This window comes from Trachemys scripta, chromosome 3, assembly GCF_013100865.1.
Source record: "Trachemys scripta elegans isolate TJP31775 chromosome 3, CAS_Tse_1.0, whole genome shotgun sequence".
NCBI lineage: Eukaryota > Metazoa > Chordata > Testudines > Emydidae > Trachemys > Trachemys scripta.
In genome coordinates this window covers 197,348,097-197,371,970 of record NC_048300.1, presented here as the reverse complement: position 1 = coordinate 197,371,970, position 23,874 = coordinate 197,348,097, and the positions used below count along the sequence as shown (strand labels likewise).

The following is a 23,874-nucleotide window of genomic DNA, read 5'->3' as shown; positions in this document are numbered from 1 at the left end:
ACTGTCCACACTGACGCTTCTGTCGGTGTGACTTACGTTGCTCAGAGAGGTGGTTTTTTCGCCCCCCTGAGCAACGTAAGTTATACCGATAGAAGTGCTAGTGTAGATATAGCCTAAATGTATTGAGCCAGGTCAGCCTTCAGACACATGTGCAGCGCTCATGCTAACTCTAGGGTACGGAGTATCCCAGAGTGGGATTTGCCCCAGGAACTATTTTTAGAAATACTTTGGCCCTTAGACACTAACACTTTTTTCCTTAGAAACTTAAACTTGCTTACATCCATTTCCTAGATTCACAGATTCTTAGGCTATGTCTACAGTAGCACTTTTGTCGGTATTACTTATGTCGCTCAGAGGTGTGGAAAAAACCCATCCCTCTGAGCGATACAAGTCACACCGATAGAAGTGCTGGTGTGGACAGCGCTATGTCGGCAGGATACACTGTCCCATCAACATAGCTCCGCTGCTTGTTGGAGGTGGTTTAATTATGTCAACGGGAGAGCTTTCCTGTCGGCAGAGTGGCTACTCGTACAATCTCACAATGGCACAGCTGTGCTGCTGTAAGCTCGCTAGTGTAGACACGGCCTTAGTTTACTGCATCTAACTTTATCTTCAGTCTAAGGCGTATTCCGGGTGGCTAACTTGTTTTGAAGCAGTGCAGACTGGATTAGTACCTGGAGGGGGTGTACCTTGAAGGTCCAAAGAGAAGTCTCCACACATCAGGGTCAACATAATGATGTAAAGCCCTTTTTAAAATAGCTAATATAATTATCTTGTTAATGAGCCTGCCTGAAAGCAGAACCGCATAGCCACGGGATTAATACATGCTTCACAAGGAAGCAGGAGAAAAGTGCTTTAAAATGAGGTTGATTGCTATGAGGAGTCCCTGATTCTTACTTCACTCCTATCTAGTTTTTTTGTCATTTAAAAGGCATTATTAGGCTGACCGTGAACTTGGATTCTGATCTGGGATAAGAGAACTCCACGGAGTGCAGAAATTCCAGGTATTTTGAGAATTCAGGTTCATCCAACGACTGTGGACAGACTTCAGAATCTTGGTATTTATTATAAAGGTTCCCAGCTCTTCTGATTGCAAAGACAGGTTTGTTGCACAAAGTAAACTGGTTCTCTGTTTGGGTACTGACTATGCAGCCAAGCAGAGTGAAAGAGTAGCACTGTGAAGTGGCTATTTCCCCCTACTCCTGCCCTTCACCCCTGTGGGGTCTTAACGCGGATGTTTAATTATGGTCACATAAATGCCATCATGGACTTTGTTATGCAACAGACTGTCAGTATGGAAACGGACATTGCATGAATAGATGGTGAGCTTGGTGTCAGGCTTTGTCAACGATATCTAACTTACAAATAAATCAGTTGAAGATGTGCTGTGAGACAGGTGGTCTCATAAATTCTGCCAACCCAATAGGTCTAATCAATAAATCAAAGAGGGGAGTTATGAAAATTAATTTACCTATCAATAATTCTATCTATTTGGAAGGTGAAGCCTGGAAAAACATTAATCTTCCCTGGGTAGCATCATTCACAAAACTGGTGACTGCATGTTTGATGTAAAGTCCAGAATAGGAAAAACAAGTGCTGTATTTCAAAAACGCCATACAATATGGAAGTCCAACATAATTAGCAATAACACTAAACTAAAAATCTTAAGCAGCAATGTCCCAAGCATCCTCCTCTATGGAGCAGAGTCCTGGAACATTCCAGTACAAACTGAACAGCAATCAACGCATGTGTCTGCACAGAATATTCAAAGTAAAATGGACTGACAGAATAAGTAACGAAGTGGTCCTAGAATGGGCATCGCTACCTACAATGATACAAGTAGTGCAGAAGAAAAGATGGATGTACTTGGGATATCTGTTAAGAATACCCGATAATAAGCGACCTAAAGCAGCATTTCTCTGGCAACCCCAGATGAGACGGGAAGGCCGTCCTAGAGGCACTCTGCAGCACACTAATGAATGGAGCGGCATTACTACATCTGAACATAAAAGACTTGGACAAATGAGCCCAGGACAGGAATGACTGGAGACATTTGGCTTCTGCCTTATGCACTGGACGGTGCAGTAAGATGATGATGAAATGCCAATGTGCTTAATCATTTCAGCAGGGATCAACGCAGTAAACATTCAGCTAATGCATTTGTCCATTGAGACTGGATGAATCACATACATCCTGCTAAGGAAAAAGGTTCAGCCCTTCCCACAGAGAAGGGTTAGCGAGGCAGATGATAAATATCTTTAAAACAAACTCAAAGTGAAAAGAGTGGAACGGCGCGCACTGGTTATTTTTTATTGTCCATCCCCCAACTGCACATCAAACAAGGAAGCCTAGCCTACTTACACCAGCCTGGGGAGTGCCCAGCACACCGCAGTTGATACACAATTCTCCCATACTGTCCCATACTCATGAAGGAGCTCCCAGACAAGACCCACAAAGCCACCAGTTTACCCTCCTGAAATCTCACCTGTCCGTAATGCATACATCGCTGCTGTTTGGGGCAGGGACTTGTCACATACGTTGTGTTTGTACAGCACTTAACACAACAGCTTTGTGACCTTCTTGGCCTCTAAGTGCTACCACAATATAAATGTTAACATTCATAATAAAATTAACACTATCCCCACTAGCACTGGGAGAGCTATAGGAACAGATTGCATCTTTTATGGGTACTAGATAGCTGCATATCCACACACTCATTCAACATTTGCTACAATCAAATGGGTGTGATTTAAAGGGGTGCTGGCCAAAAAGCCAGGTGCGTGAGATCACGCAGGATTTTGTTGGTTTTCAATAAAACCTGGCCAAGCAGCAGCAAATTCACTAAGCTAATATTAAATTAAATACCACAACAGTGCTAGCTCAGTTGAATAAGTTAATGCTTCTTGAATGACCCAGCTTTTGTCTTGTAGTGATATCATGTAATAAAGGCTAAGCACGCAAACAAACAACACCTGCCCATGCAGAAATTCAACAGAATTCCTCTTTTCTTAAGGATAATCTGTCCTCCTGACATCAGTATAATTCCCCGACAACCTTTAGTATAAAGAGAAGGGAGCATTACTATAGGTCTACTTCTAAGGATATGAAATTATTATGGCAAGTCATTTGATTTCTTACAAAATTAATAAGCTGTTGAAGATTCCATGGCACATTTCTCAGTAGTGGGGTCCCTCATTCCCAGCCAAATTCAAGTACAGATCATTACATTCTGCCCAGCTACATTTTCCATTGGATACAGGATTCTTCCTGACCTAAACTGTTGGATACTGTAATTGTACATTGTTCAGCAGCCGCTGCATTCCACCCCAGAGGTGACTACATTTTAGCACTGGAAGTGATTTCTATGTCGTTTATATGCCAGTGAGTAAAGTGCTTTACGATGCTGAATGGAAGAAAGGTGGTTATAGGTAAAACATCAGAAATATTTGTGCACAGGAACAGAGGTTACCATCCTTCCTTTGCCAAAGCACCTGACAAAGTCTAATGAGATTTCTTCCTGCAGAGCCAGGAATCAAACCCAGTTGCAGGGTCTTAACCACATGACCCTAGCTCTCTATGGGGGAATGGAATAGAAAATTTTTATTTAAAAAAAAACCAAAATCTTGGATTTCACCAAAAACATCCCAGACTGACAAGGTGTGTGACTTCCGCTGGCCCTGCTTCTGCGCAACTAATGGCCTGAAGCATAGAAGAGATTACTTAACTTACAGCTGATGAGATTAATTTAATTAATAGAAGCCTGTGGTGTCATTTAAATGATATAGCCACAAGCTCCTCCAGAACTCCAAGCGGCTGTTACCTCTCCAGCAGAACAGGCACCATCGAGCCTGCAGGCTCTTCTTTGCATAAGATGCAGAAAAGAAGCTGTGAGTGCAATTTTAAGTGGGGACGAGTTGCCTCTCGGTTGCAAATATAAAAACTAATGTGCTGCAGATTTCCCAGCAGGCTGGAAAGTGCTGAAGTATAGTGCTCCCCTAATGCTTCCCTTGATAGGGCAACGCTGTAGATCCAAATTACATTCCATTCACGTTGCTACAGTTAAACTTACAATAGAATGTTCACTATGAACCCGACTTTCAGGCGTTTACAGTTTAACCCTCAAAGCCCCCTCCAGCCTGAAACGAAAGTGGATGAGGTCTGAGGGCTGAGTTCATTGTTAGCAAACAGCAAATAAAATAAGTCGTGAGAATCCTGCTTAGTTACAGAAGGGGCTTAATTATGTCCTTAGTGGCCCAGTGTTTCCACCCCCCTTAAAAAAGGTTGCAACTAACTTTCTAAATTGTTTAACAAAGGAACTGGCAGCTCCATGCTTGGGAACTGCAGGAAACCAAGCTGAATCCTATGAAACGGGGCAGGCTTGGTCTTTTCATAAGGAAGGAATCTTCCATGCACTGTACTGTTAAACAATGCTGCTCTGAAGCCAGAATGGATGGAGATTGTGCTGATAACAATCGCTGCCCACACTACTGAAGTGCCTGGATGTTTCTGCTGTAACGATCAGCAGCAGTGAAGCAGTTAAAGTTCCTATGAAGGGCCTTGTTCATCAAGCTGTTGAGGCCAGGGGTCGGTTTACCACAAATGTAAATGCTAACTGTTTGTACATACAAACTGCTCAGTAAACTCCAATCGGGCACACATGGCCAGTCTTCGCACACAGCAGCAATAACTGCATCCACCAAGTAGTCACATGCTTGCATGTACAGACCTCAGTTTTCTGAAAAGCACGCACCCCATTAGACTTCAGAGTTGACAACCAACTGTTACTAACGGAGGCAAATCATGCCTCTCAGAGCTATTGTTTCAGACGTGTGTGCACAGGCTAGGGCGGGTAACACAGCAGTCATTTGGAAGACAACTAGGGCCAACCCCCCCCCTTTTTTTTTTTTTTTGGACCGATAGCATGAATTATAGAACACAGAGTGGCCTGGCAGAGATATGCAGATAAGTGTGGCAGCTCAATCTCACCCCTGAACTGCTGGTCTCAGGGCGAGAAAACAAAGCAGACAAACCAGTTTTCACTGTGGGGTGAAATCCTGGGTCCTCCTTCCCATAACTATAGAGTCCCTGTCTGCACAACAGCTTTTAACTGAGTTTGTAACAGTGAGTGTCACGGCTGGCTCTAAACATGGTTGGTTGCCCACATGCAAAAAGGTTATTACTCTATTAGTAATTGTGGTAGCTAATAGTGTTGTCCCACCGGCAGACTAATCTGGCACACAGCTCTCTTCTTGTAACCAGGTGGTTGCAACATGGGCTCTATGCTTTTATTTTCCCAGAAGGCCGGATACTAACACAATCAGGCAGTGCAATGGGGTTGATAAGCAAACTCTGCTGCGTGGTGAGATAGCCTGTCGTCATAACCAGGTCAAAGGAGTATCCGGCTGCGTGTGAAATAGAACAGGGCCAGAATGGCAGAAAAACAAGCAGTTGTGCATTTCAGTTGCTCCTGTCTTTGGGTGTAGCCTGCACAACTTTCAACATGACCGTAGCGAGAGGTTTCCCTTTCTGCAGATATTATAGCGGTAAGTGCTATACAAAACCCTAGGGAGGGGCAGACTGCACCTTTCAACTCTCTATCATTCCTGGACAAAGCAGCTAGATGCCCAAAGCTGTAGGATGTTCAGTCACCAGCTAAAAGCTCTAATGTTCTTTCCAAAACAGATATATCTTAATCGGTGTCTTCCCTGGTCTAGAGGCAATTTATGTTAATCTAGACGGCTGAGCCTGAATGGAAGGAGAAATATCTAATGTATCTAAGGTGTGAGCGATACTGGTAGGAATGTTTAATAGTAAGGTAGAAAGAGTTAGATTCCCACTTGCCGATGGGATGACTGACTGAGGCTCCCAAATGAATGGAGCTCTTAACCTTATTAAGAGGCTTATTGTGTATTTGCCATTTGAGGCTTTCAGAGCATTCTGTGTTATTCATGCAATATCTTTCCAAATCAGCAGCCCTGTTTGACACAGTCAGTAAAGCAGGCTAACAGGCTTGCTCTTAATGTCAGACTCTCTGTACTCTTTGCTTAGAAAGGATTAAGCAGCCTTATCCATGTTACCATCTCCCCTGGCTTTCAAAAATAAGAAATCTCTTCTCTTCATAGCCACTTGTAATGAATATTTATACTCTCAAATCTCTATCACTGGGCTCTGTCACTGGATTATTCAATTTCATAATACTTTTAGGATAACTAAAGGGCCCTTATAATTGCTAATCTCAGCCAACAAGTAGGCAACAGATTGAAAATTCCCCAGTACATGAGCCCTGAATAGGCTTACAGATGCTGGATATGAAGATTTTTTTCCCTCGGCAATGCAGGAATGTCCTACAAATGGCTTCTCTCCTCTCAGCGTTTGAAGAATCAATACATCATGTTCCATCATAAACCTCCATTAAGCTTTCTTTCCTCTCCCATCATTGCTGCTTCTCAGAGTGTGTGCATGAACATAAGAACAGCCATACTGGGTCAGACCAAAGGTCCATCAAGCCCAGTATCCTGTACTCTTACGGTGACCAAGGCAGGTGTCCCAAAGGGAATGAACAAACAGGTTATCATCAAGTGATCCAAGCTCTGTCATGAGCAACAAGCAGTTTCAAACTGGTTCCCTTAGTGTCTACATTTAGGCACCTAACTGCTCCCATGATCATTTAGAAGTCTAAATACATTTAGGGGTCATTTAGGTATCTACTTTTAACACCCGATTGGCAAGTTAGTCTTGGAACCAGTCATGCCACTACCAGTGTTTGTGAGGTAGAAAAACCAAGGCCACGCACTAGGCTGTGGCTCCATGAATTGAAGTAAAACTGCTAAAGGGCGTGTGCGTGTCTCTGTCGGTCTGTCACAGGCCTCAGACCACTACCAGCTAAAAGAGATTCGCCTTTAATTTAACTGGTGTTAAATGCTAACCCTAGGTAAACAGCATGGATTCTAAAGGTCAAACCCACCTGGCCCTGCGACTCTAGCTTCACTTCCTCTGCAGTAGGGGGCTTGGTCAGCGGGGCCGGAGTCGTATTGCACGGATCCATCTGCTCCGTTTTCTCCACTTTCACCTTCACATCGTCCAGACTCAGGGCCGGGACCGCGGCAAGGTCCTTCTCATCCTTGTCTAGTAGGTAGCGTAGGAGCTGATGGTCCTTAGACTCCTTTTTCTTCAAGGCCTCTGGCTCCAGTTTGATTTCAGGGGTCCCCGGGATCTGACTCTGAGAGGTAGGGGTGGCTGCAGCGTTTGGCGCGGTATCCTTCTTGTCGTGCTCCATGGACAGAGTGGTGATGTCGGAGGGGCTGCCCTCCTGCAAGAGCCGGTGTAAGATCTTGTGCCGCTCTGTGAGGGAGCTATGGGAAGAGGGACACGTGTTGCCTGGAGGGTTTCCAGAGGCACCTGTGCAGGATAAGGGATCTTTGCAGCTCGTATCTGCATCAGTGTGCCGCAGCTGTTGTTCTGCCGTTGTGGCCAGGAGCTGAACCAGCTTGTGGCTGGTGGCTTGGGAGCACTTGGCGTCTCCCTCCGAGAGTCTGTCACTGGCATGTAGCAGGCCTGAGTCCAGCGGCTTGCTATCGCTCGAGCCGCTGTCAGACTGAATCATCTCGCTCAGGATGGAGGCAATCTCCTTGCTGTCTTTCAGCTCCGTTTTCACAGGCTGCATGCTGAGCCGACCGGGCGAGTTCTGGGAGCTCGGCTGCCTCAGAATGGGAGGTGGCGTGGAGTAGCCCATGGGGGTGCTGGGGCCTTCGTTAAGCCCCTGCATAGAGTTTATGGGGGCATTGGGGAAAGGCCTGTTGTTGCTGCCACCGCTGCTGCAGCCACTGCTCGCCATGCCCACAGGGGAGTGCATGGTAGGCGAGAAAGGATTGCTTGGCATTCTGGGCCTTGGTACCAATCCTGGGCTAACCCGATGCCTAGGAGACATGAACTGTGCTGGGGTAATCCCTGGACTGTTCATGGGAGAGCTATTGAGGTTTAAAAGGTGGTTATTGTTCTGGGGACCAGCTTGTCCCTGGCTTAAGGCAACATTGGCTCCGATCTGATTCCCAGGTGAACACCCAAAGCTTGTCTGGACGGTGCTGGAATTGCTGCTGTGGAGGCCAGAGCCTGGCTGCTGATTTACATTGGTCGCCAACATGCCACTGTTGGATGGAGGGATGGCGGACGAGAGAGCCATGCCTTGCCCTGGGGACATGCTAGGGTGCAGCGCAGGGCTGACACGGGGAAGGGGCATTCCAGAGTTAGTGTTCTCTTGAGGAGAGAGCATGTGGTGATCCCTGGAAGAAACAAAAGACAGAGGGGGTGGGCAGTGGGGAGAGAACTCAGAAGACGACTCAACTAAATCTGTAGTACAGCTCAGCTAAACTTTTCCAGCCTCTTTGGGATTAAGCTATCACATAGACACATCAGGCCTGGTAAGTCTGACAGCTGCAGCTTGTAAGATACGGTGTTTTCACAGTCTTTCCTAGCCCCACCACTACACTAGGATCCCAGGAGGAAAGAGAGCATATTTCAGTAGCGTTTGTGGAGGGAGCAGCTACACTGATCTCTGTAGGTACTTCATGGATTGCGCAGCATTGTGGCAACGGAGGGGCTACAAATCTATCTCAGAAGGGAAGGTCTACTTTGGGCTGTGTGCTCTCCCATTGGCAGGAAGAGGAGAGTGCTGGGAGAATGTAATTCTTTCCCCTCCATCTGGTTGCATTTCTTTAGCACATGGTAAGTTCCCCCATCTCTCCTGTTCTTTAACAACCTCTTCCTCCTGAACGAGTTTGAGTGCAAGTTCTCCGGGGCGGGGCATGAGCCTTAGCCATGCTGGTAAAGCGCCGTGTGGATTCATGGTGCTGCATAAGCATCAGACAGAACTGCCAAGCCACAGACATAGCCAAACTTTAGTGAACTTTTGCTGCCTTGGCTTTCAAACATACGGACTAAGCTCCCGCAGCGCAGTGCCTAGCGGTGGGACTGCAGCCCCAAAATCAGCATGAGAGGATCACCCCAGCCACCACTGGCATAGAACCAGCGTTGTGACTCCTAAGCCGCCACCCTTCCTGCAGCTGACACTGATCCCTGACCACACTTACAGGCTCCTAGATGCCACTGGCAGCTGATCTAGCCCACAGCAGCCTCCAGACTGTCCCTACTCCCGAGCCGTGCTGTGCACTCCTCAGCCACAGCCGAGGATCCAAGACAAGTCCCAGGCTCTGCGAGCTACCGGCGATTTCACCCCAAGTTCTGGGGACTCACCTGTCAATGATATGGATGCCCATGATGAAAGGCTGCATTTCTGGGCTTTGAGGATAGCAGAGCTTACACTTGGTGTGGGCGCTAAGTACCGTCCCGTCGCTCAGCGTGAATCTATACGACGGACTGAAGGCCGTGCCACGTGTCATCACTGGGGGGAAAACAAACCAGACGTGATCCATCCATCTGCTTAGCAATTCAGACAGGGCTCACAAAACTTTCAAGGGGAAATGTGGGGGGGTGCAGGATGGTGGGGAAGGTAGTAGGGGACTAACTTCCACCATCCCTCTGTGCGCATGCGAAGATAGCGACGCAGAGTTTGCAGCCACCTTTGCACCTTCCCTTCCTCCCCCGGCCCAGTTGTGCTCTGTGTATTTTAACAAGGATCCCGCCATTAGTGTGCAAACAACGGAAGTCAAAAATAATCCTCCAGTGAAGTTATGGCAATCCAGGTAGTCTCGCTGCACTGTTCTTCACTGCCGTATGTTTACATCGCCATTTTCAGCTGCACTAACCCAGTGTATTGCAGCTAGGGTGACCAGATAGCAAGTGTGAAAAATCAGGACAGGTGGCAAGGGGGTAATCATAGGACTGGAAGGGACCTCAAGAGGTCATCTAGTCCAGTCCCCTGCACTCATGACAGGACTAAGTATTATCTAGACCATCCTATAGGTCAGGGGTCAGCAACGTTCGGCACGTGGCTTGCCAGGGTGCTTGCCCTGGCGGGCCGGGCCAGTTTTATTTACCTGCTGACGCGGCAGGTTCGGCTGATCGCGGACCCCACTGGCCACGGTTCACTGTCCCGAGCCAATGGGGGTGGCGAGAAGCCGTGGCCAGCACATCCCTCGCCCGCGTCGCTTCTCGCCACGCCCATTGGCCCAGGACGACGAACCACGGCCAGTGGGGGCCGTGATTGGCTGAACCTGCCACGTCAGCAGGTAAATAAAACTGGCCCGGCCCGCCAGGGTGCTTACCCTGGCGAGACGTGTGTCGAACGTTGCCGACCCCTGCTATAGGTAATAGGTGCTTATATAAGACATAGCCCAGAATATCAGGACTGTCCCTATAAAATTGGGACATCTGGTCAGCCTAGGTTTCAGGAAGATCTGAAGGGTGGTGTGATGCAAGTTAACTTCTCAATGCTGCTTGTTATAGGCAGGGACATGGGGCACAATGTGGGCCAGGAATGGCTGAGCTGTAATTGATTGCCTTATAAATGTACTTCTATTTAAATCCATTAAGCACTGTCCTTGAGCATACAGTGCTATAGCAGCAGAAAGGGCAATTATTCAATCACCAGTGTACAGTACATACACAGTGTACCCTGATGAATCCAAGCCAGGTACTGAGAGCTACAACAGGATACTAACCACTGCAGCACTGGCAGAATTAAATCCTTCTCGATGCTCAGCCAACCTCCCTATGAGACATTCTGTCTTCCAGACTTCCTTTGTTAGTGTCCTCACCAACAGTGCATCAAGCTTCCATGACAAACCCCCAGAGGGAACAATATCCTAAATCACTACCACGATCAGAGGAAAACCCTTCTAAAAAAACTATCGAAAAGGAAGAGAGCTTGAAGATCAGACATGGGACTTTGACACTGGGTCTGATATGTGTGCATGGAGTGTGGGAGGGGGAAAAAAATCACCCTCTGGTTTTAATGCAATGACTACAGTGGGTCTTTGGAAGTTTGTCTCGTTTCATTATTTGCAGAAGGGTGTGAACGAACCTCTAGCCTGGCATGACACCCATGAGTTTTGGGCCAATCATATCCCCTAAGCAAGTCACTGTAGCAGTGCTGGGATGTGAATGGCAGCTTGCTGAATGCTGTGACATCCCTAGCCAGCCTCTACAGTCGCAGGAGCCATTTCTGTGCTACTGAGCCCTTTCTGCTACTTCTTTGGCACTTTATTATTAGTGCAGAATTCGTTTTTTTCAAGAAAGCACTTATCCAGCAACAAGGGTTACGCATCAGCTTCTGATTGAAGCCACCCAGCTCAATATGCAAGGCAAAGCACAGCAAAGAGAGAAGCCTGTTACCTTCTTGAAATAGCTGTTTGGCATAAGATGGCTCTCTGCCCTGAGGCTGGAAGAAAGCATAGATGCACTTCCGCACTAAATCCTCCCAGCCAGTCCTGCCTGCGGCTCTTAGGGAACTGGTGTCAATGGAGATAATTTTACCTGGGTGGAAAGAAAATTCACATTATTCAGATACAGAAGCAGTGCAAAAGAAGTCACTTATACAGCTCTCACTCTTACCCTCCCGGTGTGGCATGTGTATATAGGTACACACAGAGCTAGAGGCGCACATACACACCTCTACCCCGATATAACGCTGTCCTCGGGAGCCAAAAAATCATACCGCACTATAGGTGAAACCGCATTATATCAAACTTGCTTTGATCCACCGGAGCGCTGCTTTATCGCATTATATCCAAATTTGTGTTATATTGGGTCGCGTTATATCGGGGCAGGGGTGTACTTTGATTTGAAATGAGCTTTCACAACTAAAATTAGACGCTATACTCAAAGTTTGTACAGTGGGCTGAGCCTAGCCTAGGTTATACTGGCATAAAACTGGAGTAACATAGTAGGGAGGCCCCAAAAGATCATCAATAAAGACATCTACATGTTACCCTCATCAACAAGACCTCTCTCTAGTCTAAATTCCGCATCACAAAAAACAGATCCATCCAACGTGACACCAGCCAGGCAATCAGCGGTAACACTAGGGATGTCCTTACACAGACCAGAAAAATGAAATACAAGCCCAAGGAGTTATCTGCCTATAGCGGATACTGAAATCCAGGCAGCTTTTCTAAATGACTGACCGATTGTGGACATGAAGAGAACAATAAGAGAGGAACATGCACACAGTGCAACTTGTCTCATTCATGAATACCTAGGGGACCCACCAGAAATCGAGCATTTCTCATCTGTTCACCAGTTTTGTATTGAAACTTCACTACCTTCTGTAAAACTGTGTAATATACAAGTATCCATTTTAATTAAGGGGGAAGTATGGCTGGCTAGCTTCAAGCCAGCCATCCTTACAGACTGTTTTAGTTTAGCACCCTGTGGCACTATCTTACTGGATGGATGAAATGCTGGGACCATGCTACATCTGCAACTACATCATCTTACAGTTCTTGCGGAACAAAGATGCTGTTAGCCTGGAAGCATTTTGATTGCAAAGATGGCACCTACCCCAGAACAATGCTCTGCATCCCCCAGCATAAAACTCCCCCAAGCTCACTGAGAACAGTACCTGTAGTATCTTGCTTGGTCATGAAAGATTCTGAACTGGTGACAGCTGGAGGTCGAGGTAATCTCCGTGCAATGCATATCAGACAGGATTGGAAATCTGCCGTAACAGAACATGGTGGGGAGAGTGGGAAGGTGTGAGTCCAGGGTTATAGAAACCACTTGCAATTCAATTTTTAATTAAAATAGCATTGTTGTACTCGACAGCCACATCCTACTCTGGATGCCTTTACCTGGCCTGTCACCTAGGCCTTCAAAACAACAGAGCTCTCTATAAGCACTACGATGTTTGCTGGAGAGAAAAGAACTCCATTGTTTAGAGGAACTAACTGTAAGACCTTTCAGATCTGGCAGCACCACACAATAAAAGTCAGCACTGAAAGCCAACAACTGTTGGCTCCAGGGAAAGTATCTGGTCATAAAATAGTGTAATTTATTCCTTCCAATCATGATCTCCTGAGTAAGCTGCAATGGATTAATTCAGTTAATGCACTGGAAAATAATGGCTGGTACACAGAAATGAGGGTTCAGGTTTTTTGCAAGAAGGCTTCTTTGCTCTACCATTTGGAGACCAGTGGCGGATACGCACTACGGCCCTGATCCTGCAATCGGATCGGTACCGGGTGACCCTTATGACCATCAGGAGCCTGAGCAGAGGCGCACCCATACAGATCCGACCGGGGCCTGAAACTCACTGGCAATGCAGCGCTGCAACAATTCTCAAACACTCCAGGCCCCACTGGGGGCATCACCTAAAAGTAACAGATATTAGAGCTAGAGAAGACCCGTTAGGCCAGGGGGAATCAATTATTTTTTGTCAAGATCCAAATTTCTTGGTCAAGGTATAGTCAAGGTCCAAACTCCAGAGAAAAGAATACAAAAATAACAACAATTATGATAAGAAGTAAACAAAAAGATGTTGCAGTCTGTTCTAAAGCGCCTGGCGGTCTGGATTTGGCCTGTGGTCCACCTACTGACTGCCCCTGTACTAGGGCATCGAGTCCACCCACTGGGGATCAGGGCCGGACTGTGCCGTGCAGTCCGGTCCAGTCTTACCCACCCCAAGGAGTGGGGCTCCCACCATTATTCTGCAGTGACAGAGCTCCCTGTGCAGCAGCTGTTCATACCAATCAATCTACCTTTCCCTTTCCTTAATTTCTACCTAACATGCTCCATTGTGAGTTCCCCTGATGCTCGGAAGGGCAGCCTGTCCCCGTCTCTGCTTAGGGAGGGAGGGTAAAGGCTTGTTGACGGGACAGCATCAATCCAGACAACAGGAAATGGATAATGTAAGAGAGCTGGAGACTGTTCTCACTGTTGGGGCAAAGGGCCGGCATGAGACCTGTGCTCCCCACTTCAGTCCCACACACTATGGTGCCCAGGCCTCACTCTGGCTCTGCATGGGGGAGGGTGGGAGGGGTGTCGCCCAGTGGCAGCGTAAAGCAGCCTTGCAAATTTTTGGATTTCCGCATTGTTCAGCGGGTGAGTTAAATTTCACTAGCACTTTCCATTCCCCTCCAGGTTAAGGAGGGCAAGGGGACCTTGTGCCGGTGACTTCTCTGCAAGACTGACACAGGCTTAGAGCCTCATTTCCACACGTTTCACCCCAGGCGTTTGAACACCACAGCACTGCCAACCCCTGGGGCTCGGCACAGTGCTCAGAAAGGACTTAAAGGCTCCAAATGTGGTTTAATCTGGAATAAAAAACAGAGGAGGGAGGAGAACCAATGACAAACATCAAACTCCTCTAAATGCGTTCCCACTTGCCCCATCTGCATTTCCCATGCTGTGCCAGGCCTGTGCTGAGGAGGCCAAACCCTTGGAAGGCCCTCTGGGGAGAAGGACTTGTGCGACTGATCCTGTGCCACTGCACTGCCAGCCGTCCCAAATGCAACAGCAAACGGGGCAGGCTGAAAGTGAACTCTCCGAGGCTGCTCTCGGCAAGAACTACTATCTCCTGGAAGGAAGTCCTGCATAAGGACAGTAGAGGGCAGTTCGTCCTCTCTTCCCACTCCAGCCTCCTTCCCTTCCCCAAGACGCAGCACAAAGCAATCAAGCAGGGTTTGAAATAAATGATCCTCTGCCCTACCTTCTCCTTCCTCTTTGATCGATTTGGGCTGGGACACGGTGAAGCACTGCATCACCTCATAGCGCTGGCGAGCCTCCTGGTTCTCCGCACCCAGCTCATCAGGGGGGCGGATCAGCATCCGGCAGCTGAAGGTATGGCTGCTGCGTCTGGTTGCTTCCTGAGGCCAAGGAACTCCATTTACTGTGGCGAGGGAGAGGGGAAAAGAGAGACTGTCACAGACTGTGTTCACAAGTGAACATTTCAAACGGTGGACGCTAAGGATCAGAGTTCTCTGCCTGACCCTCATCATCAGCATTTGCTATGTGCATTTGCTAGGCACCCAGAGTAAAAGTGCCTGGAAGAGTTTACAGCTGAAACAGACATGGGTGGGAGGGGGAGCAGAGTCACAGAGAGGTGAAATGACTTACCCAGAGTCACCCAGCAGGTTGGTGGCTACAAGCCGGGTCTCCTGGGTCCCAGTGCACTGCCTTACCCACTGGACCGCACTATCCCTTTGACAGTGGTGTGATAACACTTTGCACTTCTATAGCTTAACATGTCCAAGGAATTCCAGGGTTGATGAATTACACCCCACACTACCATTGTGAGGTAGGCACTACAGGTATTGTTATTTGTGTAACAGAGGGGGAAACTGAGGCAGAGAGGTGCTCTGACTTGCCCAGCCACACAGTGAGTCAGTGGCAGGGCCAGGAATAGAACCCAGTTCTCTTGACTCCCCATCCAGTGCATCAGCCAGAAGAACCTTCTTCCCCTCCCCTCAGTCACAGCAGCAGCTGATAAATCACTCATGAGTCAGCGCGTTCCAGGACATTTCACCCAACAAGCCTGTCCCTCCAAAGATCATTCGGGTCCCCAACACTGGCAGCTCCCTAGACCACATCTCCATCAACTTCGCTGCCACACAGTGGCTACACGGAGCCATGATCTCCTCCCTTTCAAGGAGGATTCTAAAGGCAAGTGGTCTGGCTCCCTGCAGAGCAGCTGCTGGCTGAACACAACCACTGCTGTTGAACCAGGCTCTATGAAATCAGAGTCTACTACACTGCAAGGGCAGGATATAGCCTTCCTGTCGCCCCCAGTAGAGGATGCATCTGATTTTAAAGTGATACCACTGTGTAGGTGGAGAGTACAGAAAATGCACACGCTCACATTAGGACGAGATCGAGGTCTGCCCCTACATAAAGGCACAGAGGGTGGAAGTGCAAGAAGCAAGGGGGGATTACACAGAATTACTGATCACACTGACGGCATTGTGAATAAATTCCCCACCCCCAAATTTGCTCCAGCATGAAATTACCTTCTTCAAAGATCAAGAACGGTAGCTCAGCTAAAACCACCAGACTGCAAGGCAAAGGGAAAACCCTTTCCCCAGGCTAAGGAACCAGAGTAGCCGCAGTGAAGCTACATAACACCAATCCAACAAGCCCTTCTCGGCACAACAAAATGCTACAATCCGTGATGCTAAGCTAAGCATACACTAAGTGAGAAAATTAACTATTGACAGCCCAAGTAAGAAGATGACTTAATAGAGCTAACAGGACTCTACACAATTACCTATAGCGAAGTAGCACCTACTGAGCACAAAAGCCAGATTTTCAAAAACATTTGTCATCCATGATGGTTAGAATAGTTCAGTGCCAAAAACAAATGGCCAGGTTTTCCCAACATGCACTCAACATACTGAGCTCTCAAAATCTGCCTGTAAGTGTTGCAGTGTGTTCCAAGCGCTTGAAAACCTGACCCTATGTACCTGGAAAGCCTTTGGTAAGGTCCTTCACCAAAGGCTCTTAAGCAAAGTAAGCAGTCATGGGGTAAGAGGAAAGGTTCTTTCAGGGATATGATCTAGAAAAAGGGGTAAACAGTGAGGTGGCAAAGTTTGCAGACAATACAAAACTTCTCAAGATAGTTAAGTCCAAAGCAGACTGCAAACAGTTACAAAGGGATCTCACAAAACTGGGTGACTGGGCAACAAAATAGCAGATGAAATTCAGTGTTGATAAATGCAAAGTAATGCACATTGGAAAACATAATCCCAATGCTACATACAAAATGATGGGGTCTAAATTAGCTGTTACCGCTCAAGAAAGAGTTCTTGGAGTCATTGTGGATAATTCTCTGAAAACATCTGCTCAGTGGCAGTTGAAAAGGCTAACCATGTTAGGAAAGGGATAGATAATCCCAATACATAAATGCATGATACAACCACACCTTGAATAGTGTGTGCAGTTCTCGTTGCTCCATTTCAGAAAAGATCTATTAGAAAAAGTACAGAGAAGGGAAACAAAAATGATTACGGGTATGGAACAGCTTCCATATGAGGAGAGATTAAAAAGACTAGAACTGGTCAGTTTGGAAAAGAGGTGACTAAGGGGGGATATGATAGAGAAATCATGACTGGTGGGAAGAAAGTGAATAAGGAAGTGTTATTTACTCCTTCACATAACACAAGAACCAATGAAATTAATAGGCAGCAGGTTTAAAACAAACAAAAGCAAGTATTGCTGCACAGAGTGCAGAGTCAACCTACGGAACTCATTGCCAGGGGATGTTGAGAAGGCCAAAACTATAACTGGATTCAAAAAAGAATTAAACAAGTTCATAAAGGACAGGTCCATCAATAGGCTATTAGCCAAGATGGTCATAGATGCAACTCCATACTGTGGGTGTCCCTAAACCTCTGACTGCTAGATGACAGGGGATGGATCACCAGGTAATTGCTCTGTTCTGTTCATTGCCTCAGAAGCATCTGGCACCAGCCTGTCGGAAGACAGGATATGGGCTGGATAGACCATTTGACTGACCCAGTATGGCCATTCTTATGCCAGAATCATGACTGGTAAGTACTGGATCCAAGGGAAGCGTTTTCTCTGTGTTATTTGTTTGGTTCCCTTTTAGATAAGACTCTAGACCAGGCACTGTGAGCTCTGACAGCAACTGCTAAACAAAAAGAATGGGGAACTCACCGAACACACCAGCACATGAAACCAACATGCTGACTGAAATCTCATCCTCATTATCATTATTTATTATTTGTATTATATCATCACCTAGACTCAACCAACTGAGATGAGCACCCCATCGTGTGAGTTACTGTGCCAACGTTAATGAATTAATCCTTGCAACACCCTTGGGAGGTAGGTATCATTACCCCCCACCTTTTACAGACAGGGAAACTGAGACACAAAGATGTGTAATGATTTTGCTCCAAGGTCACACAGTGAAAGAGTGGCAGAGCTGAGATGATTTCCTGACTCCCAGCCTTGTGCTTTCACTATCCTTAAATGGTGTTCTGAGGACTCATGCAGTGCATAGGCCTTGAGCTGGCCCTCTGCATAGGGGCACCTTTCACCCTTACTTCTTGCTGAAGCGCTCACGTGGCTGATGGAAAGGCAAGTCATGCTCATATTGCTTTCATGGTACACTGAGGCCTCCCTCTGGAATCAGTCAAAGTAACTGCTAATTGTGCTATTTGCAGTTCGATACAGCACCTACTGCAGAGCCTATGGTGGCCTGCTTGCAGTCTATCACATAGCAATGAAAAAGCTTCCAAAGTTTTTTTCTTGGAAGTGGTTTAATCATAGGGACACATTCTGCATTTCCATAGTTACAGTCGTGTCAATGGTTTTATCATCAACCACTATTTTAGCTGGGTTATAACTCAGCTGTAAAAATTCACTGTAGTCTAAGACCCGGCAATTTAACTCCTAGCTCAGGTCGAACTGGAAAAAAATAAAACAAAACAAAAACAAAACACACATCACACATGAGAAAAACTTATCTAGCTGTTTTGGCATGTAGGTGACTTAGCTTAAATTAATTCCTTACCAAATTAAGCTAAATCCATATAAGGGAGGTTTAAACCAATTTAAAAGCATCCCCACAGGGGGTTGGATTACTTTAACTAGTTGAAAAACACACTTTAACTACCATGGTGTAACTATGTGAGCATACAGTGCCTTAGTCTCTAAGCCTGCTTCCACATGCTGATAACTTAGTCAGCAGCTCTTGAGTGAAGCTCACTCAAGGTCTGCCCTATACCCCTAAGACATGACAGCCAACTCACCTTATTACCACCACTACGCATGAGTGACAGGTTTGTGTGTGCTGATGGGGGTCGAGCTAACAGGAACAGTGGCGCTATACCTCCTGTTAACTCGTTAGTGAAGACAAGCCCTTGTGAACTGTAGCAAACCCCCTCTGGCAGATGCTTGGTGAGGTATTAAGAGGCTATATACAATCTCCATGGGCCTTGGGGAAAATACCAAGGGGTGGGAGAGGAAAATGGGAAAGACCTTCCTGAGACCCAACCAGCCCTCTCAAATTCATCCTTTGTTTTAAATACACCGCTTGGCACATCAAGGAATTTTTGCTACAGAACAAGAATTCCACACTGTTTAGCATGAACAAGCAACTGTGTGGACCTAAAAGACAGTAACGGCTCCAACACTTGTTCAGGCCAGTGGTCTGTGAACTTATAAAGGTTTATCTAATAGGCCCTAACTTTGATATAGAATCATAGAATATCAGGGTTGGAAGAGACCTCAGGAGGTCATCTAGTCCAACTCCCTGCTCAAAGCAGGACCAACCCCAACTAAATCATCCAAGCCAGGGCTTTGTCAAGCCAGGCCTTAAAAACCTCTAAGGATGGAGATTCCATCACCTCCCTAGGTAACCCATTCCAGTGCTTCACCACTCTCCTAGTGAAAGAGTGTTTCCTAATATCCAACCTAGACCTCCCCCACTGCAACTTGAGACCATTGCTCCTTGTTCTGTCATCTGCCACCACTGAGAACAGCCGAGCTCCATCCTCTTTGGAACCCCTCTTCAGGTAGTTGAAGGCTGCTATCAAATCCACCCCACTCCTCTTTTCTGCAGACTAAATAAGCCCAGTTCCCTCAGTCTCTCCTCATAAGTCATGTGCCCCAGCCCCCTAATCAATTCCGTTGCCCTCCACTGGACTCTCTTCAATTTGTCCACATCCCTTCTGTAGTGGGGGGCCCGAAACTGGATGCAATACTCCAGATGTGGCCTCACCAGTGCTGAATAGAGGGGAATAATCACTTCCCTTAATCTGCTAGCAATGCTCCTACTAATGCAGCCCAATATGCAATTAGCCTTCTTGGCTACAAGGGCACACTGTTGACTCATATCCAGCTTCTCGTCCACTGTAATCCCCAGGTCCTTTTCTGCAGAATTGCCACTTACCCAGTCGGTCCCCAGCCTGTAACAGTGCATGGGATTCTTTTGTCCTATCTGCAGGACTCTGCACTTGTCCTTGTTGAACCTCATCACATTTGTTTTTGCCCAACCTTCCAATTTGTCTAAGTCACTCTGGACCCTATCACTACCCTCCAGTGTATCTACCTCTCCCCCCAGCTTAGTGTCATCCGTGAACTTGCTGAGGGTGCAATCCATCCCATCACCCAGATCATTAATGAATATGTTGAACAAAACTGGCCCCAGGACCGACCCCTGGGGCACTCCGCTTGATACCGGCTGCCAACTAGACATCGAAGTAGACATTATATTATCAAACCAGTAGAATGTGGGCAAGGTGGAGAGGCCACAGACTTGACCTATCTTGAACAAGGCATTGATCTTAGGGCTGCAACAATTCATTTGACTAAAACCAACCGTGCACTGATCCTACAACAAACCAAAATGTTGCTTATTTTTTGTGTTTGTTGCCACGTGCCTGAAACCTACCAAAAAGCCCCAGAATTCAAGAGGCAGGCACATTTTGGGCATTCGGCTTTAATAACATCCCCTTAAAGTCAAAGCTTTTTAAGCTGTGAGTTTAATAAAGTTAGTTGAGGTTTCTGGCTGAGTAGCCAATAGAGGTTCTTACTGGGAGTTACATGATGGCACATCGAGTAAGCATATTATTTAAAAAATGAGCTTAAATGCAGATTAAGCGACAGGCATTTTGGCAAGTGAACAGGCAGTCGATAGGATTAAACAGGATTCTTTACACTAGCTCTCAAAACCCAAACGTCCTCCAGTTATTCGCTCTCCAGATGACCTTCTCACACTGCCCTCTAGTGTTCTCAAGTGTGCACTGCATGCACTCAACTCCCGCTAGACAACTTATTTCTTAACCCACAAAGCCCCAGAAAGTTTTGTTGTTCTACAACCCATGAGCTATTCTGATCTATGCAGAAGTTGCATCAGTAGCAGAAAGCAGAGAGAAAAGGCTCTAACACCCAACAGGAAGAGCATTCTTTACAAAAAGTTAATATTAGTTTCTATTATAGGAGGGATATTCTCATTCTGCAAAAGTTGATGGATCAGACCCTGAGAGCTGAGACGGAAATATACACCTGCTTTATTTCTTTATGTAGCTAACTGGTTTGTGCAGCTCTCCAAATTCCAGTGTGCAGTTAAGTATAACAAAATCTCAGTCATTACAGAATTAACTTCACTGCAAGAACAACAGCGTTTTATCGTGTTCTTCAAATGCCAAACAATAAATGCTGTAAACATCTTGACGTGATTACAGCACTTTGCAATTCTACAATGGCTCCCATCTGAAGATCTCAGAGCACTATACACATATTAATGCGTCTCACAACACCCATGTGAGACAGGCAAGTAAGACCCCAAAGCACAGAGAGGTTACACTTCTCCACTTTAGGTAACACAGGGACTGTTGTGTTATAAACCCATGGACAGGCCATTAACAATCTGACACCAGGAAAACATGGCGCAAATCCCATTTTTCTTTGAAATAAAGAAGGAAAAACCCATCCGCTTCTTACCTAGAGACTTTGGCAGCAAATTCTTGACGAACTCCGCGTGATCCCCTACATGCAGGATGCTGTAGACACTGGTATTCATGAGCTCTTCCTGGTTATAACCCAGGTAGCTGGTCACATTCTCGGACACAAACACAATCCTCCCCTCACGATTCACAACGAAGAAAAAGCCATCCAGTGCCTGCAATGTCCAGAGGAGATAAAAATGCAGTCAGTTCAAGAGCAGCTGCTCCAGAAGGTAAAGCACTGGAGTGAGAGTCAGGAGACCAGGGTTCTATTCCACTGACCTGCTCTGTGATCCTGGGCAGGTCACTTTGCTTCTCTGCAACTGTTTCCCCCTCCTGCTCTTGTCTATTTAGACTGTAAACTCTTCAAAGCAGGGACACTCTCATTTTGGGTTTGTACAGCACCTAGCACAATGGGACCCTGATCTCACTACCATAGTAGAGATAACAGATCACTTCAAGTGGTCTGATGTAATTAACATTTTTCTCTGCTTGCACAGTCCTTTCATTTTGCTTTGATTCCCCCCTCCGCCCCAGTAATGGGTTGTTCTTCATCCTCTTTTAGGTGTGTGGAAGGCTCCTTGCTGTCTATGGATGGTGTCTGGTGAGCTGACCCAAGAGCACAGATTATCTAAAGCACAGCCAGCTGTATCTACTTGACGGTAAGAAAGGAATAACCACAAAGATCTGTATTGCGATTAGCCCAAGGGCTCTAATGGTAATAAAATATTTCACAAACTCTATGGCTCCTTTGCTGAGGATCAAATATCAGTACATTTGCTTAAGCATGTACTATGGCCCTGCAAGCGACAGTAAACAGACCTCTTTACTTCGGGGCATAATAGCTAGTAGCAAACAATCCTCTTTGAAGAGTCAGACTGTCAGTGAGGCCGATTCAGTAAAGCATGCAGGTCAAGCACATGATTGCTTTGCTGAATCAGGACCTGAGAACTAAAAAATACTCAGCATCTTGCAGACTAACTCATGTTACATGTTCCTGGGAAACAACAAATCCAGTCCAAGCTCTGCAATCACAGCGAACTAGAATATCTGCAAACAAGGTCCAATCTTGCACTATTCAAACCAGTGGGAGTTTTGCCATTGAGTTTAATGGGACCAGGGTCAAGTCCTTATTTATTCCTTTGGTACAGGTCATGAGGGGGAAACTCTTTCTACCAGCATGGAATAGCCCAATGTAGGAGACTTCACAGTTTCTGGAAGAAGCCCTGGGAGAGGCAGATTGATAATTTACAGGACTCTCCTTAGGTGCTTCGTGTCAGTAGGATTTGATTTTTACCTACCCGGAGCCTAATTTAATCCCATCTTTAGTAATTAACACAGGGGTAGGCAACCTATGGCACGCGTGCCGAAGGCGGCACGCAAGCTGATTTTCAGTGGTACTCACACTGCCCAGCTCCTGGCCACCGGTCCGGGGGCTCTGCATTTTAATTTAATTTTAAATGAAGCTTCTTAAACATTTTAAAAACCTTATTTACTTTACATACAACAATAGTTTAGTTATATATTATAGACTTAGAGAAAGAGACCTTCTAAAAACGTTAAAATGTATTACTGGCACGCGAAACCTTAAATTAGAGTGACTAAATGAAGACTCGGTACACCACTTCTGAAAGGTTGCCGACCCCTGAATTAACAGCAAGCGCCCTAAGACAGGCCCTGATCCTGCAACTGAATCCATGTGGGCAGATCCCTGGTGCTGGTGTGCAGCCATGGCATTGCACAGGGCACAAGAGTCCAGGGATCAGACTGCAGAATCCGGGACTTGTGTTATATGGACAAAACCAGGTTTTTGTATTTTACATACACCTCCCCTCCCCCATATGCAGCAACACTCTATCCCCTTTCTCCACCAAACATATGCCCTATAATTGTATTGTCTTGTGAAGCCTGAAGTGAGTTACTTTGCTACATAGTCTCTGATTTTTATTTAATACATTTTCTGGAAATCAGGTTTGCTGTAGACAGAGCAACATTCAATGCTAGAAACAGGAAGCAATTTTTTTTTTTTAAAGAAACTGTCAAAATTGCCCTGGCAGATCAACCACAATTTTCCTTTTTCGCAGCTGTTGCCTGTTGCCAAGCAACCAGCTTTTGCACTTCATGCTCCCTGTAGAAGAGTCAAATGGGTTTGTCCGAGGGCCCTGTATTAAACTTTACTCCCAAACTTCCCTCCTTTTCAAGTACATCGTTATATTTCCTCCATCCTCTCCCCACCACCTCCCATCACACACCCAGTAACAAAGCTGATCCAGTTATTCTAAAGTAGTTAGTAAAGGGAGAACAGCATGAATAAAACAGATGGGAAATAAGAGTAGCTAAAGAAACAGAATGAATCAGCACCTAACAAATGGTTCGAGCTTGGGTGTAAATCAATCACGGCTCCATTAACACAGTCGGACTGATGTCTAACCAGCACGTAACTGGTGCTGAATAATCCATTTCCGGAAATTAGGAGAGGAGCCCATGCCTCTCTTGTGAGCATCCTAATCAG

At 46.3% G+C, this 23,874-nt stretch overlaps 1 protein-coding gene across 12 annotated transcripts in view; it reads right to left on the bottom strand.

Annotated features, from left to right (window-relative positions):
* NCOA1 (nuclear receptor coactivator 1) overlaps positions 1-23,874 on the bottom strand; it is a 259,299-nt gene that overhangs the window by 48,069 nt on the left and 187,356 nt on the right. For all 12 annotated transcript variants that reach the window (XM_034766763.1, XM_034766761.1, XM_034766768.1 and 9 more), the window contains 6 exons: positions 21,361-21,538; positions 14,603-14,782; positions 12,518-12,613; positions 11,290-11,430; positions 9,250-9,397; positions 6,965-8,279 (listed from right to left, as the gene is read on the bottom strand). In XM_034766763.1, coding sequence (XP_034622654.1) covers positions 6,965-8,279; positions 9,250-9,397; positions 11,290-11,430; positions 12,518-12,613; positions 14,603-14,782; positions 21,361-21,538 — 2,058 coding nt within the window. The remainder of the gene's footprint in view (positions 1-6,964; positions 8,280-9,249; positions 9,398-11,289; positions 11,431-12,517; positions 12,614-14,602; positions 14,783-21,360; positions 21,539-23,874) is intronic.